The 16,206-nt window shown below is 41.1% G+C and overlaps 2 protein-coding genes and 1 pseudogene across 2 annotated transcripts in view; 1 reads left to right on the top strand and 2 right to left on the bottom strand.

Moving 5' to 3' along the window:
- LOC129860156 (zinc finger protein OZF-like) overlaps positions 1 to 16,206 on the bottom strand; it is a 170,601-nt gene that overhangs the window by 123,757 nt on the left and 30,638 nt on the right. The gene's annotated exons all lie outside the window — the stretch shown is intronic.
- LOC129860189 (zinc finger protein 501-like) overlaps positions 1 to 16,206 on the bottom strand; it is a 167,967-nt pseudogene that overhangs the window by 123,757 nt on the left and 28,004 nt on the right.
- LOC129860168 (zinc finger protein 420-like) lies at positions 1,639 to 4,811 on the top strand. Its single transcript, XM_055930535.1, has 2 exons — positions 1,639 to 2,332; positions 3,055 to 4,811. The coding sequence occupies exons 1-2, from the start codon at positions 2,230 to 2,232 to the stop codon at positions 4,455 to 4,457; spliced, it is 1,506 nt and encodes a 501-aa protein (XP_055786510.1). The 5' UTR covers positions 1,639 to 2,229; the 3' UTR covers positions 4,458 to 4,811.

The raw sequence follows: 16,206 nt of genomic DNA, 5'->3' as shown, positions 1-16,206 counted from the left end.
GTGGAGATATTGTTTCCTACCTTCACCACCTGGAGGCGGCCCGTCAGAAAGTCTAGGACCCAGTTGCACAGGGCGGGGTTGAGCCCCAGGGTCTCAAGCTTAATAATGAGTTTGGAGGGTACTATGGTGTTAAATGCTGAGCTGTAGTCAATGAACAGCATTCTTACATAGGTATTCCTCTTGTCCAGATGGGATAGGCAGTCTGTGGACCTATTGGGGCGGTAAGCAATTTGGAGTGGGTCTAGGGTATCAGGTAGGGTGGAGGTGATATGATCCTTGACTAGTCTCTCAAAGCACTTCATGATGACAGAAGTGAGTCCAATGGGGCGATAGTCATTTAGTTCAGTTACCTTAGCTTTCTTGGGAACAGGAACAATGGTGGCCGTCTTGAAGCATGTGAGGACAACAGACTGGGATAGGGATTGGTTTAATATGTCCATAAACACACCAGCCAGCTGGTCTGCGCATGCTCTGAGGGATGCCGTCTGGACTGGCAGCCTTGCGAGGGTTAACACGTTTAAATGTTTTACTCACGTTGGCCACGGGGAAGGAGAGCCAACAGGCTTTGGTAGTGGGCCGTGTCAGTGGCACTGTATTGTCCTCAAAACGAGCAAAGAAGTTGTTTAATTTGTCTGGGAGCAAGACGTTGATGTCCGCGACGGGGCTGGTTTTCTTTTTGTAATCCGTGATTGACTGTAGACCCTGCCACATACGTCTCGTGTTTGAATTGTGACTCGACTTTCTCTATACTGACACTTTTGTTGTTTGATTGCCTTGTGGAAGGAATAGCTGCACTGTTTGTATACAGTCATGTTTCCGGTCGCCTTGCCATGATTAAAAGCGGTGGTTCGCGCTTTCACATTTGCGCCAATGCTGCCATTAATCCACGGTTTCTGGTTTGGGAAGGTTTTAATCGTCACAGCGGGTACGACATCTCCGATGCACTTGCTAATAAACTCGCTCACCGAGTCAGTGTATACATCAATGTTGTCTGAGGCTATCCGGAACATAACCCAGTCCACATGATCGAAGCAATCCGATTGGTCAGACCAGCGTTGTATTGACCTGAGCATGGGCGTTTCCTGTTTTAGTTTCTGTCTATAGGCTGGGAACAACAAATGGATTCATGGTCAGATTTGCCGAAGGCAGGGCGCGGGAGGGCTTTGTATGCATCGCGGAAGTTCGAGTAGCAGTGATCCTGAATATTCAGAATAAAGAAAGCGCCAGAATTGTGATGTTAAAAAGATAACCTTATGTCCGTTTCTATTTATTACTACAGGTATATAATAGCACATTTAAACTATCTAATATCAAAAGAACATGTCATACCATGTTAGGTAACAAATCCGTTCAAGTATTTTCACTTTTGGTAAAGGTTTATTATTTTTTGTGTCAAACCAAGTGAACGTGATGAACTATTTTAAAAGTCACACAGATAGAAACTTTGGGGTTGTCTGAATGGATGTACATAATTTCTTCAAGGTAATTTTTTTATAAAAAAATCTATTTATTTGAGATTTCTGAGTTGTTTTTTTTTGGCATGTTATTGGTTTTGTGTGAAATTCACGAGCTGGTAACATGGCTGGGCCCACTCTGTCAGCGTCAACAGACTTATCTGTAAATGTGTGTGAACGGGAATTACAATTGGTTTTTGATGTGAAATACAGTGAAGACGAGGTTAAAACAAACTGTAACCTTGTACTAAATGTTTTTGTCATTCATGCAATTGTGAATTTGGGACATCTACTTTTGATTAAGTTCACTTACGTTGTGTAGCATAGCTAATTTTAAAGCGTGTACTTTGTCTAATTTGAATGAATTCATGTTTTGTTGTCAATGCTTACCTACCTCATCTATTGAAATGAGATGGACAGGAGCTGATTACCGGCACCTCAAATTTCTACTGCTTGAGCTCATGTTCCTCTTATAGAATATTAGCTCAACCGTATTGTGGAGCTCCTGCACCTAAATATAAACAGTACCAGCACCTATTTCAGTCCAAGTCAAGCACTGAATTAGATAATTGAACAAGAAGAAATAATAATATAGACAAACTTTTTTTGTCTGTTCATTGTTACTACAGGACGACTAGAATTAAGTCTGAAGCCGGTAACATCAACAGTGACGACGAACCCAGCCTGCCTCTCTCCTTCCACACTGAGTCCAAACCTACAGTCACTGGGTCCTGATTGTGACAGTGGAGCCCAGTTTGCACTGCAGGATCCAGAGATGGCATCAGTGAAGCTGGAAGACTGCAGTCAAACACTGGAGCTGAATGTCAACATTAAAGATGAAGAAGAGGAGGAGAAGATTGGGAAATCTGTTTCTCATGGTAAGAGCAGGTTGTATCTAACTAAGTTTGTGTTATTCATTCCAACTTCCCACTGTGTATGAGAAGTTGCAGTAGAACCGTTTCATGATGAACTGTTTCCATGAGAAGGTAGATATTATTTAATTCTACTGACACTTGCATGGTTTGACACCAGTATTGCCAGCATTTGTTTTATTCACTGAGCTATCTGGAGTGATCAGAGAGTAGACCAAAGAAGTGAAGTAGACAAACTGCTAGTGTTATAAAGTTATATGAAATTAGTCTGTGTAGTTACTAACCCTTGTGATAGTGAGTGGAGGATGATATGAAGTGAGTCTGTGTAGTTACTAACCCTTGTGATAGTGAGTGGAGGATGACACGCCCCTTTTTAGCTTTCATCTCTTACCCACTTTTAGAATAGTTTTATTCCCCTGTATTGTCCAGCCTACTGATATGAATACATATGTCACCCGGTACAGACAGAAGAGGACTGGTCACACCTTTGGGCCTGGTTCCTCTCTGCGTTTCTTCCAAGGTTCCTGCTTTCTAGGGAGTTTTTCCTTTCCACTGTGCTTCTATCACTGTGCTTCTACATTTGCATTGCTTGCTCTTTATGGATTTTAGGCTGGGTTTCTGAAAGGCACTTTGTGACAACTTATGATGTAAAAAGGGCTTCATAATATAAATTTGATTGACATGTATATCACTCCAACTGACTGGTTCTTCTGATGTTGTTCACACAGGAGACCATGTTGAGACATTCTCTACATCCAGAGAGCAACAGCAGGAAGATCACAGAGCTAAGAGGTCTCATCACTGCCCACATTGTGAGGAGATTTTCCCAATTCTATCAAAGCTAAAAATACACCTAAAAATACACACAGGAGAGAATCCGTATTCCTGTACTGACTGTGGGAAGAGTTTTTCTCGAATGAACTTCTTAAAAACACATAAACGTAGACATACAGGACTGAAGCCTTACTCCTGCTCTGAATGTGTAAAATTCTTCACAACATCAGCTGAGCTAAAAGTTCATCAGAGAACACACACAGGAGAGAAGCCTTACTCCTGCTCTGACTGTGGAAAGATTTTCTCTCAACTTGGCCCCTTAAAAAGACATGAACGTATACATACAGGAGTGAAGCCTTACTCCTGCTCTGACTGTTTAAAATGCTTCACAACATCAGCTGAGCTAAAAGTTCATCAGAGAACACACACAGGAGAGAAGCCTTACTCTTGCTCTGACTGTGGAAAGACTTTCTCTCAACTGGGCCCCTTAAAAAGACATGAACTTATACATACAGGTGTGAAGCCTTACTCCTGCACTGACTGTGGAAATTGCTTCACAACATCAGGTCAGCTAGAAGTTCATCAGAGAACACACACAGGAGAAAAACCTTACTCCTGCTCTGACTGTGGAAAGAGTTTCTCTCTACTGTTCAACTTAAAAACACATGAACGTATACATACAGGAGTGAAGCCTTACTCCTGCTCTGACTGTGTAAAATGCTTCACAACATCAACTGACCTAAAAGTTCACCAGAGAACACACACAGGAGAGAAGCCTTACTTTTGCTCTGACTGTGGAAAGACTTTCTCTCAACTGGGCACCTTAAAACAACATGAACGTATACACACAGGAGAGAAGCCTTACTCCTGCTCTGACTGTGGAAAGATTTTCTCTCAACTGGGCCCCTTAAAAAGCCACAAACTTATACATACAGGAGTGAAGCCTTACTCCTGCTCTGACTGTTTAAAATGCTTCACAACATCAACCGAGCTAAAAGTTCATCAGAGAACACACACAGGAGAGAAGCCTTACTCCTGCTCTGACTGTGGAAAGAGTTTCTCTCAACTGGTTCTCTTAAAAAGACATGAACGTATACATACAAGAGTGAAGCCTTACTCCTGCTCTGATTGTGTAAAATGCTTCACAACATCAGGTCAGCTAAAAGTTCATCAGAGAACACACACAGGAGAGAAGCCTTACTCCTGCTCTGACTGTGGAAAGAGTTTCTCTATACTGTGTAACTTAAAAACACATGAACGTATACATACAGGAGTGAAGCCTTACTCATGCTCTGACTGTGGAAAGAGTTTCTCTATACTGTGTAACTTAAAAACACATGAACGTATACATACATGAGTTGTTCCTCACCGCTGATCTGACTCTAGAAAATATTTTAAAACAGCTGAGCTAAAAGTTAATCAGAGAACAGACACAGGAGAGAAGCCTGACTTCTGCTCTTAATGTGGCAAGAGTAACTCAAGTAAAACTGAAAGTCACCAAGTAGAATACCACTTGAGTAAAAGTATTTGGTTTTAAATATACTTAAGTATCAAAACTAAAAGTATGAATCATTTCAAATCCCTTAAATTAACCTCTACGGGATGGGTGTTCCTAAAACAGGACGGTTGTTGCTAATGTGACTATAATGACATTGTATTCAACAGCTAACTTTCTGGGACATAGACATGTCTTTTATATGGGCAGAAAGCTTACATTCTTTGTTAATGTTAACTTCAGTGTCAAATTAACAGTAGCTATTACAGTGAAAAAATATCTTGCTATTGTTTGAGGAGAGTGTACAACAACTTGTATCATGGCAACTGGTTTGATACATTCACCTCTGAAGGTAAATAGTGTACCTACATTCAGTAATCTTGCTCTGATTTGTCATCCTTAGGGTCCCAGAGATAAAAATGTAGCACAGTTTTGTTTGATAAACATTTATTTTATGTTAAATGTAGGAACTGGGTTCTACATTTTTGAACCCCTGTTGTCTCTGGCTCCAGACCTACCCCGCCCGGCCGGCCATCTAGATGTGTGAAAGTTAGTGAATAAGCTAATGATCCATCATGTATGACATTCCTGGGAGTGTGTAAACTTAAATTTTTTATTAATATAGCATTTTTATATGTTCTCTATAGTTATGTACTTAAATGTATCAATTGACCAATTCAGGACATTTGGGGCGAACTCCTGGCAGACTTGATACAGTGCAGTAATGTAAATTCTTCACTGGATCAGTCAGAACCTTTGCATACAGTGCTGCCATCTGGTGGCCAAAATCTAAATTACACCTAGACTCCTATCTGAAAGTATGGCCTTTCTTGCATTTCAAAGTTCATGAAACATGATTTTTTTTTTTTGTATGATTTTACCAGATCTAATGTGTTATTCTCCTACATTCATTTCACGTTTCCTTTCAAAAGATATCAAGAATATGCATGTCTTTGCTTCAGGTGCTGAGCTACAGGCAGTAAGATTTGGGTATGTCATTTTAGGTGAAAATGTTTTAAAAAAGGGTACGATCCTTAAGAGGTTTTTAAGCGAACCAGTGAGTCTGCCAGATCAGAGGCAGTAGGGATGACCACGGATGTAATCTTGATAAGTGTGGGAATTGGACCATTTTCTGTCCTGCTAATCATATAAAATGTAACTAGTACTTTTGGGTGTCTGGGAAAATATATGGAGAAAAAGTTAAGAAATTGGGGGGAATTTAGTGAAATAAAGTAAAAGTGATTTAAAGAACTATTTAAGTACTTTACACCACTGTATGCATCCATGCCGTGTGTCAGCATTGCAGGCTGGTGGTGTGATGGTTGGGGTGTGTTTTCAGGGCACACATTGGGCCCCTTGATAAAAGTTGAGCAATGTTTGAATGCCACAGGATATCTAAACATCATTGCCAATCAGGTGCATCCCTTCATGGCAACAGTGTATCCATCTGCAAAATTATTTTTTTCAGCAGGATTATGCTACAAGGCTTGTCCAGGAATGGTTCCAAGAACATTACAGTGAATTCAGCTTACTGAATTGTTTACCCTGGCCAGAGGGATAGGGCCATAGTAGGCTAGACTATGTAGCTGCTGTTGTTAGTAGTCTACAGTTTCCATGCAATACAGCATGTCAGATTGCTAATGATTAGGTGTATAGGCTGCTACATTTAGTTTTTGCTTGTGTCTGTCAGGAGTGATGTATTATCAGGCTACCAGAGGGAAGTGGAGAGTGCGCCTTGAGCTTTGTGGGTTGGGCCCGGCCCACGGCCCATGGTCAAGAGAGACAAAGGGCCTGCAGCAGCACTCCGATGTGAAGAACTGTACAAAAATGTATGATTGTAGTACAATGAAAAAAATATAGCATGGTATTTTCATGGAATGGTAGTGAACAAAAAACAATATATGTTTTCCATCTAGGAACATAGAAGAAACTGACAGATGTGTCATAATAGCCTGGAAGTAAAGCTGCACTGGGAGACACATTTGAAATGGAATACATTGAATATATGCAGCAGGGTGGAGAAAAATCACAGTAAAACACAATTTAAATGTATTGTTGGATAGGCTGTGGTCACCATTCATGTAATACAATAAATATATACATCAGATGGTATTAGGGAGCTATTTCATAGGGTTTTCACAGGTACATTATTTACCCATTTCAATCTTATACCAACCAACCCTATGCTTGGTGTGACTGTTATGGTCAGAGCAGACCATCTGATATGCCCTTAAATATTGTAATATGCAACCTGGAATTAAAATGTAAGAGGACCAGTGCTTCTACAGTGAAACACATCTCACATCTGTGCTGTTTGAGAGAGATGTTGTTAGACTACATTGTATCATTGTTTCCTCTTCTGAGGGCACTGGTGGGGAACAACATTTCAATTCAAAGACAATGAGTCCTTCATGTTTAGCACTAAATCCACACGTTTGAATTATCTGTTTGATGATGGTGAAGGGGAGATTGAATTTACAATATACAACAGGGGTTGACAACTTGGTTTGTCCTCCAGTCAATGTGTTGCCTAACTTGTTATCAGGTTTCAGGTAAGACCCAAGTGCAGACTGTGTAGAAGTAACAATGTTTATTGTAACAACAGGGGCAGGCAAACGACAGGTCAAGGTAGGCAGGGGTCAATAATCCAGAGTAGTGGGGCCAAGGTACAGGACGGGAGGCAGGCCCAGGTCAGGCAAAGGTCGGTAATCCAGAGTAGTGGGGCCAAGGTGCAGGCAGGCCCAGGTCAGGCAAAGGTCGGTAATCCAGAGTAGAGCCAAAGGTACAGGACCACAGGCAGGGTCAGACAGGCAGGCTCGGAGTCAGGGGTCAAAACCAGGAGGGCGAGAAAAGAGAGACTGGAAAAAGCAGGAGCTGAGACACAAACCGCTGGTAGGCTTGAACAAACAGGCACAGACAGACAGAAAACACAAGTAGAAATACCCAGGTGATAAGTGGGGAAGACGGGCGACACCTGGAGTGGGGTGGAGACGAGCACAAGGACAGGTGAAACAGATCAGGGCGGGACACTTGTAGTTAGTCTGCGGGCCAGAACATAATTAGCCTATTAACAAATACCATATAGCTTTCCAATTCATAGTCCTACACAGTGAAGCTACAATACACATTTAACACGTGGTTATTGGGCTAATCAATTCAATGACCATAACATAATAATGTCCATCTGATTACAGGGCTAAAATCACCCATGTCTATATGAATAGTCCTACCTGTTCTTTTACAATATATGGTTGATTTTGCAAATACAGGCATGTTAAATGTTTTGGAAAATGAAATGTCTTGAAACTGATTTTTCTCTGAATATCTTCTTCACTCTCTCTGGAAACAAGATCTAATAGTGGCTGAGACCAAACTATTTAACAATTAAAGATTTTTATCGGTTTCGCAGAATACCTGAGGGGAAATGTCATTACCACCATGTCATAAAATTAACTATTTTAGTTGAGAAGGAAATTACAGAAGCCTATTAGGTTAACAAATGGGAAAAATCATCAATATCAATTGTAATTTAATACACCTTCGCCACAGAAATATGTACCGTGATGGTAATGACTTAGCGTTGTGGTAATGACAGAGTGTGATGGAAATGACATTTCATATAAAACAACTGATGAAAAATACCATTAAACATTTTAATGTCAAACTAGTACATGTTTAATTTGATTGAAGATATAGAACTGACCATTTTGTTCCAATTCATCCCAAAGGTGTTCGATGGGGTTGATATCAAGGCTCTGTGCGAGCCAGTCAAGGCAGCGTTCTCATGCCATCCACCAAACCCAGATTCGTCCGTCGGACTGCCAGATGGTGAAGCGTGATTCATCACTCCAATGGCGGCTAGATTTACACCACTCCAGCCAACGCTTGGCATTGTGCATGGTGATCTTATGCTTGTGTGCGGCTGCTCGGCCATGGAAACACATTTCATAAAGCTCCCGACGAAGAGTTAATTTGCGGACGTTGATTCCAGAGCGCATAAAAATCGTTCCAAATGCCTATGCTCTTCAGCACTCGGCGGTCCCATTCTGTGAGCTTGTGTGGCCTACCGATTTTATACCTGTCAGCAATGGGTGTGGCTGAAATAGCCAAATCCACTAATTTGGCCATGTAGTGTATGTCGTGAGTGGATGAATGTGCAGGTAGCCTAGTAAAGGAGCTCTTTGAAGTGATTGTTGAACAATCAGATGAAAACATCGTGACTGGTTGTGTTTATGACTCAATAAAAGGTCATACATTTTAAAAGTTAAATGACAAACCTTTAAGACTAGGCCCACAGAGATCCTATTGAATGAATATAGTTCTACGATTGTATATGTCGTTTTTATTTCTTTTTTAAATGGCCCATAACTGGAAGAAAATAATTCTACTTGAAATTAATTATTTCTCACCCTTGGTATTTACTAACCCTCGTGGTAGTTTGGAACTTGGTAGTGAGTTGTCATGTCTAAATGTTGTCATTTAACCCTAACACAGTAATAACCATAGTAAGTCACATGAATAGACATCAAAATCACTCAACCATCCTAACAGAATACAACATGTAATGGTTTTATTTAGTGTTCAATTTCAACTTAACCATGTAATTTGTTTGTCTTTTCAGGTCTTACGGCAAGTAAAAATGTATAAACTAGTACATTTAGTCATTACCACCACATTCTGTATTTACCATCACAGTTCATTATGTGGTGGTAATGACGTGTGGTGGGAATGACATTTTTACGACATTTGGTCATAAATAGCAGGGATTCTAGCATGCTAACTACAGTTGAATAGTAGCATACAATGTATCCTAAATACACATAATTAAAACAATTTTAAAAATTAACAATTTTATAGAATTATAGCCTATTTGGTAACAACCAAATAGGCTCCATGACATCCATGTGCTCCACTGTCACTATTCATATCCATGGTAACCAAGTACAAACTTAAAAAAAAAAGGTTATTGCCATGTAATTTGCTTGTTGTGGTGTTAATGACACAATACTTAGAGACGACTGTATTTTGTGTAAAAAAAAGGTATCAAATGGCTTATGCACATCTAGTATGTATATGGTTTCCCTGTATTTGACTCTTTTTAAACAGGTGCATTAAATATTTTGTAATTATCAAGACTTTTATAAGTGTAATACATAGAAGACTGTCAAAAGTCTGGGAGTGAGACAGAACAAAAACACTGATATCCAGACATGACATGCTGAAGAAATTTTAATTTAAAACAATTAAGCTGAAAAAAAAGAGTTGAAGGTTATTTTAGCATCTACTTAATGGATGTGAAATAAACAAATCTAAATTAACATTTTATCTTAAAAATCGAACCCTGAGACACAAAAGCCCGTTGTGAAGAGGGCACAACAAAACCTATTCCCCTCAGGAGACTGAAAAGATTTGGCAAAGGTCCATCAGATTCTCAAAAGGTTCTACAGCTACACCATCAAGAGCATCCTGACTGGTTGCATCACTGCCTGGTATGGCAACTGCTCGGCCTCCGACCGCAAGGCACTACAGAGGGTAGTGCGTACGGCCCAGTACATCACTAGAGCCAAGCTTCCTGCCATCCACGACCTCTATACCAGGCGGTGTCAGAGGAAGGCCCTAAAAATTGTCAAAGACTCCAGCCACCCTAGTCATAGACTGTTCTCTCTGCTACCGCACGGCAAGTGGTACCGGAGCACCAAGTCAAGGTCCAAGAGGCTTCTAAACAGCTTCTACCCCCAAGCAATAAGACTCCTGAACAGCTAATCAAATGGCTACAAAGACTATTTGCATTGCTCCCCCTTTTTATGCTGCTGCTACTGTCAGGACCCGGTGTGAGAAACAGTCACTAATAGTCGGCAGAACCCAGAAGATGAGGCAGACACAGCAGTACTAGAGACGGTGGTTTAATCAAGGTAAAAGATCTTCAGGGAAAAATATAAATCCACAACGTCAAAAGAAAAGCCAAGAGAAAAAATGGATATCCTCCAAAATACAAAGAAAATCCACAAAGTGGTAAGAACAGCAGGGAAAAAACAAACCTCAAAAGACTAATAAAAAATAAACAAGAACAAAACCAGAGTACCTCTGGAAAATCCAACAAGAGAAATATATTGTTCACAGCATGGCTGGGGCTGGGTGCTAACATACAAACACAGAGCAAAGAACTGAGGGACACTAATGGTTTAAATACCTACAAGGAAATGAGGCACAGGTGAAAACAATAACTAGAAGGGAAAAAAAACAAAAGGTTCAAAAATGCGCAATGGGGACATCTAGTGACCAAAACCAGAATAGTCCTGGCCAAAACCTGACAGCTACTCTTTGTTATTTTCTATGCATAGTCACTTTCATAACTCCACCTACATGTACATATTACCTCAATTACCTTGACTAACCGGTTCCCCGAACATTGACTCTGTACCAGACCAGTACCCCCTGCTATTGTTATTTTACTGCTGCTCTTTAATTAAAAAAATATCTTCCTAAAACTGCATTGTTGGTTAAGGGCTTGTAAGTAAGCATTTCACTGTAAGGTCTACTACACCTGTTGTATTCGGCGCATGTGACATAAAATTGGATTCGATCACCCATATTCATCATATTTCTCCAATTTCAAACCAGTGTGTCTTGTTTGTAACGAGACTGTCACTGTTTGCAAAGAGTTCAATCTGAGATGTCATTATGAATCTAAGCATGGTACGTTCAGAAGTAGATGTTCCACCCCAGACATGAAGCTGAAGTCTGATGCAGAAAGGAAGGTGGGCCTAAGGAGTGAACACACAGCTTTACAGTGGCGATTTTAGCATGTACATATTGTTATTTAACCTTAACTAGGCGGTTCTTATCGATTTACACAAATCCACAAGGAGTCAGTAGAAACCATATTTGTTTAAGCAAGTCAGCCATATCAGATATGTTTTTTAAAAAGGCAGTAAATGAGGCCAAATTAACTGCCAGACGAGGCTCCTGTGGTTGATAGCCAGGTGCAGCGGTGGTAAGGATTCACTCCATGGTGCTGAAAGGAAAGTTCAATCATTATGCTGGACTAAAATTCTGTAACAAATGCTTTATTTGAGCTGTTCTGGCCATAATATGGACTTGGTATTTTACCAAATCTTCTGTATACCACCCAGTGGCGTAGCTTCAGCCGGTGCGGTTGCACCAGGGCCCACGTCGTACATGAGCCCGGTGACGGGCCGGATCTAAGGAGCCACAGGCCCCCTATGTAATTTGAATCCCGCCCTACCATGGCCAATTATTAATTGTTGACACGAGTCCATCACGCCCACGATTTAACGAGAAGATCTTTCTTTAACGTAGGCTATATGATAAATGATCCCACTGATGGTTTCACCAACAAAATGTTTTTTTGTCACTACATAAGTCATGCTATTTCAGTGTATTGATGACAGTAAATCTAATTAATTTCCTAAATAAATCATATTATTCAATAGTTTCAATATCATATTAAGATAATGAAATGCATTCTGGGATTCATTGTGCAAATACTCTCCAAAGTGTTGTTGTTTCCGTCGTTTTAAGCAACAGTTGAGATAGATATCAAGTGACAACGGGCGATTTAAAAAAAAATTGTGATAATCGAGAATAGAAAATTACGGATTTAAAAATCAGGAATGTATCAACACAAAAGTGGAGCCCAAAAGAGCAAGGCCAAAAATGAGAAAGCAAAGGAGGTATCAAATTAGTTAAATTAGATTCCTTTTTCAAATGCAGTTAAGTGCAGCCATTGCTAACACAAGCAATGTAGTGGGAGCAGAAGAGGATGTAGGTTTATCATCGCCAGCAGCAGCTTTTAGCGTGTCAAGTGAGCCAAGGCCGAGCTGTTCCATCATACCAGAAGAAGCTACTTTGACAGAGGAGTATACAGGTTGTCATGTATCGGCGGATATGACCCTGAGCACAAGCCAGGCCGGACAAGCTATCCCGGGTCGGGCGGGGAGGAAGAGGAGCAGGGCGAGACTAGAATCGTGGCGGCTGAGGAAACAGGTGGAAATGGGACAGACGGCCTTTTTACCTGTCCAACAGTCAGGGGGCGTTATGCAACAAATGTGGATCCAAAAGTTAAACGACACGTTATTGCATTAGGCTCGTGTAAGCCTACTGGCCCATTCCCAAGAGATGACGAAAGGCGGTGTTTTTCCGAGTCGTATTACACCACTACAACCAAGGCTGGAATCAAATGACCACGTACATGGCTATGTTATTCGGCCAAGCCAGATTGTACGTATTGTGAGTCTTGCTGGCTGTTCAGAGATCAGAGAGCCCCTTTCTTCTCTGAAGCGTGGGTGAATGGAGTGAGAGATTGGCGCCATCTAACACCCAAAATAGCATGTTATGAGACATCCCAGATTCACATGAGTGCCTGTTTGGTATATGAGCAATGGAAGCTCAATGGCACTATTGACGCAGAAATGGAGAGAGGCGTGCGTAACGCAGCAAACAGTTCAACAGTATGATACCTTCTTCGAGTATAGCATGAAAAGATGGTCAATGTTGCGTGGTAAATTTGATTTTGCATCAGAAAATGTAACTCTAAAACGACTGTGTCCCACCCGCTGGTCATCTAGATATGAGTCCCTTGCCGCCCTGAGATACAGATATGTGGACGTAATGAAGGCCCTCACCAAGATTGTGCTTTTAAGTGACGAGATGGATGATGCAGCAGCACTTACATTTTAGTCGTTCTGCAGACAAAGGTTTTAGAAAATGTGAACGTCGTCTCCAAAATGCTACAGGCCAAAGACGCAGACCTGCACAGGGCAGTTAGCCTAGTCAAGGACATTATAGAGGTCCTGTCCGGATTCCGACAGGATTTTGAGAAGGCAAAAGTCACTGCAAAGACCCTTGCTGACAAATAGGGAGCTCAAAACGCATTTGAAGACACTCGGAGAAGGAAGGAAGGCTCTTCGCTGGCCATGGCAGAACACTGACATTCCTGTCTTGCAGGAAATCACGCACAGAACGAGCAGTATGGCTGGTGGCAGTGTCATGCTGGAGGGTCATGTCAGGATGAGCCTGCAGGAAGGGTACCACATGAGGAAGGAGGATGTCTTTCCTGTAACGCACAGCGTTGAGATTGCCTGCAATGACAACAAGCTCAGTCCGATGATGCTGTGACAGACCGCCCCAGACCAATGACGAACCCTCCAGCTCCATATCGATCCCGTTTCAGAGTACAGGCCTCGGTATAACGCTCATTCCTTCGACGATAAACGCAAATCAGACCATCACCCCTGGTGAGACAAAACCGCGACTCGTCAGTGAAGAGCACTTTTTGCCAGTCCTGTCTGGTCCAGTGACGGTGGGTTTGTGCCCATAGGCAACGTTGTTGCCGGTGATATCTGGTGAGGACCTGCCTTACAACAGGCCTACAAGCCCTCAGTCCAGCCTCTCTTAGCCTATTGCGGACAGTCTGAGCACTGATGGAGGGATTGTGCATTCCTGGTGTAACTCGGGCAGTTTTTGTTGCCATCCTGTACCTGTCCCGCAGGTGTGATGTTCGGATGTACTGATCCTGTGCAGGTGTTGTTACACGTGCTCTGCCACTGCGAGGATGATCAGCTGTCCGTCTTGTCTCCCTGTAGCGCTGTCTTAGGCGTCTCACAGTACGGATATAGCAATTTATTGCCCTGGCCACATCTGCAGTCCTCATGCCTCCTTGCAGCATGCCTAAGGCACATTCACGCAGATGAGCAGGGACCCTGGGCATCTTTCTTTTGGTGTTTTTCAGAGACAGTAGAAAGGCCTCTTTAGTGTCCTAAATGTTCATAACTGTGACCTTAATTGCCTACCATCTGTAAGCTGTTAGTATCTTAAACAGGTGCATGTTCATTAATTGTTTATGGTTCATTGAACAAGCATGGGAAACAGTGTTTTACTTCTTATGGCTGGGGCAGTATTGAGTAGCTTGGATGAATAAGGTGCCCAGAGTAAACTGCCTGCTACTTAGTCCTAGAAGCTAAGATATGCATATTATTAGTAGATTTGGATAGAAAACACTGAAGTTTCTAAAACTGTTTGTATGATGTCTGTGAGTATAACAGAACTCATATGGCAGGCAAAAACCTGAGAAAAAATCCAACCAGGAAGTGGGAAATCTGAAGTTTGTAGGTTTGCCTATCCAATATAGTGTCTATGGGGTCATATTGCACTTCCTAAGGGTTCCACTAGATGTCAACAGTCTTTAGAACCTTGTTTCATGCTTCTACTGTGAAGGATGAGGGAATTAGAGCTGATTGAGTCAGGAGTCTGGCAGAGTGCCACGAGCTCACGTTTCTAAAGACTAAGGAATTCTCCGGTTGAAGCATTATTGAAGATTTATGTTAAAAACATCCTAAAGATTGATTCTATACATCGTTTGACATGTTTCTACGAACTGTAATGGAATTTTTTGACTTTTTGTCTGGCCTGCGCGTCATGAATTTGGATTTTTGAACTAAACACGCGAACAAAAAGGAGGTATTTGGACATCAATTATGGACTTTATCGAACAAAACAAACATTTATTGTGGAACTGGGATTCCTGGGAGTGCATTCTGATGAAGATCAAAGGTAAAGTGAATATTTATAATGCTATTTCTGACTTCTGTTGACTCCACAACATGGCGGGTACCTGTATGGCTTGTTTTTGTGTCTGAGCGCCGTACTCAGATTATTGCATGGTGTGCTTTTTCCGTAAAGTTTTTTTGAAATCTGACACAGCGGTTGCATTAAGGAGAAGTTTATCTAAAGTTCCATGTATAATATTTGTATCTTTTATCAATGTTTATTATGAGTATTTCTGTAAATTGATGTGGCTCTCTGCAAAATCACAGGATGTTTTGGAGGCAAAACATTACTGAACATAACGCACCAATGTAAACTAAGATTTTTGGATATAAATATGAACTTTATCGAACAAAACATACATGTATTGTGTAACATGAAGTCCTATGAGTGTCATCTGATGAAGATCATCAAAGGTTAGTGATTAATTCTATCTCTATTTCTGCTTTTTGTGACTCCTCTCTTTGGCTGGAAAAATGGCTGTGTTTTTCTGTGACTAGGTACTGACCTAACATAATCAGATGGTGTGCTTTCGTCGTAAAGCCTTTTTGAAATCGGACACTGTGGTGGGATTAACAACAAGTTTATCTTTAAAATGGTTGTATGTTTGAGGAATTTTAATTATGAGATTTCTGTTGTTTGAATTTGGCGCCCTGCACTGTCACTGGCTGTTGTCATATTGATCCTGTTAACGGGATCTCAGCCGTAAGAAGTTAAACCCTTTACAATGAAGATCTGTGAAGTTATTTGGATTTTTAGGAAATATCTTTGAAAGACAAGGTCCTGAAAAAGGGACTTTTTTTTGTTGTTGCTGAGTTTAGATGAACTCTAATCATCCTTCTGGAAATTAGACTTTTAAAATCTAGACTAGGACAAGTCTGAGACTATTTTAAACTGTGTCTGAGATAAGCCATTTCAGTTATTAGTTTAAAAGTGCAATTTATTCTAGGATTAGGCTCAATCTGTGTACGCAGAACTGCACCATAGAGTTTACTAGATGAATGAAGTGACGATCCATTCAGACCAGCCTTACTGATTGAACTTT

This window comes from Salvelinus fontinalis, chromosome 7, assembly GCF_029448725.1.
Source record: "Salvelinus fontinalis isolate EN_2023a chromosome 7, ASM2944872v1, whole genome shotgun sequence".
NCBI classification, from domain to species: domain Eukaryota; kingdom Metazoa; phylum Chordata; class Actinopteri; order Salmoniformes; family Salmonidae; genus Salvelinus; species Salvelinus fontinalis.
This window is presented reverse-complemented; position numbering and strand designations above follow the sequence as displayed.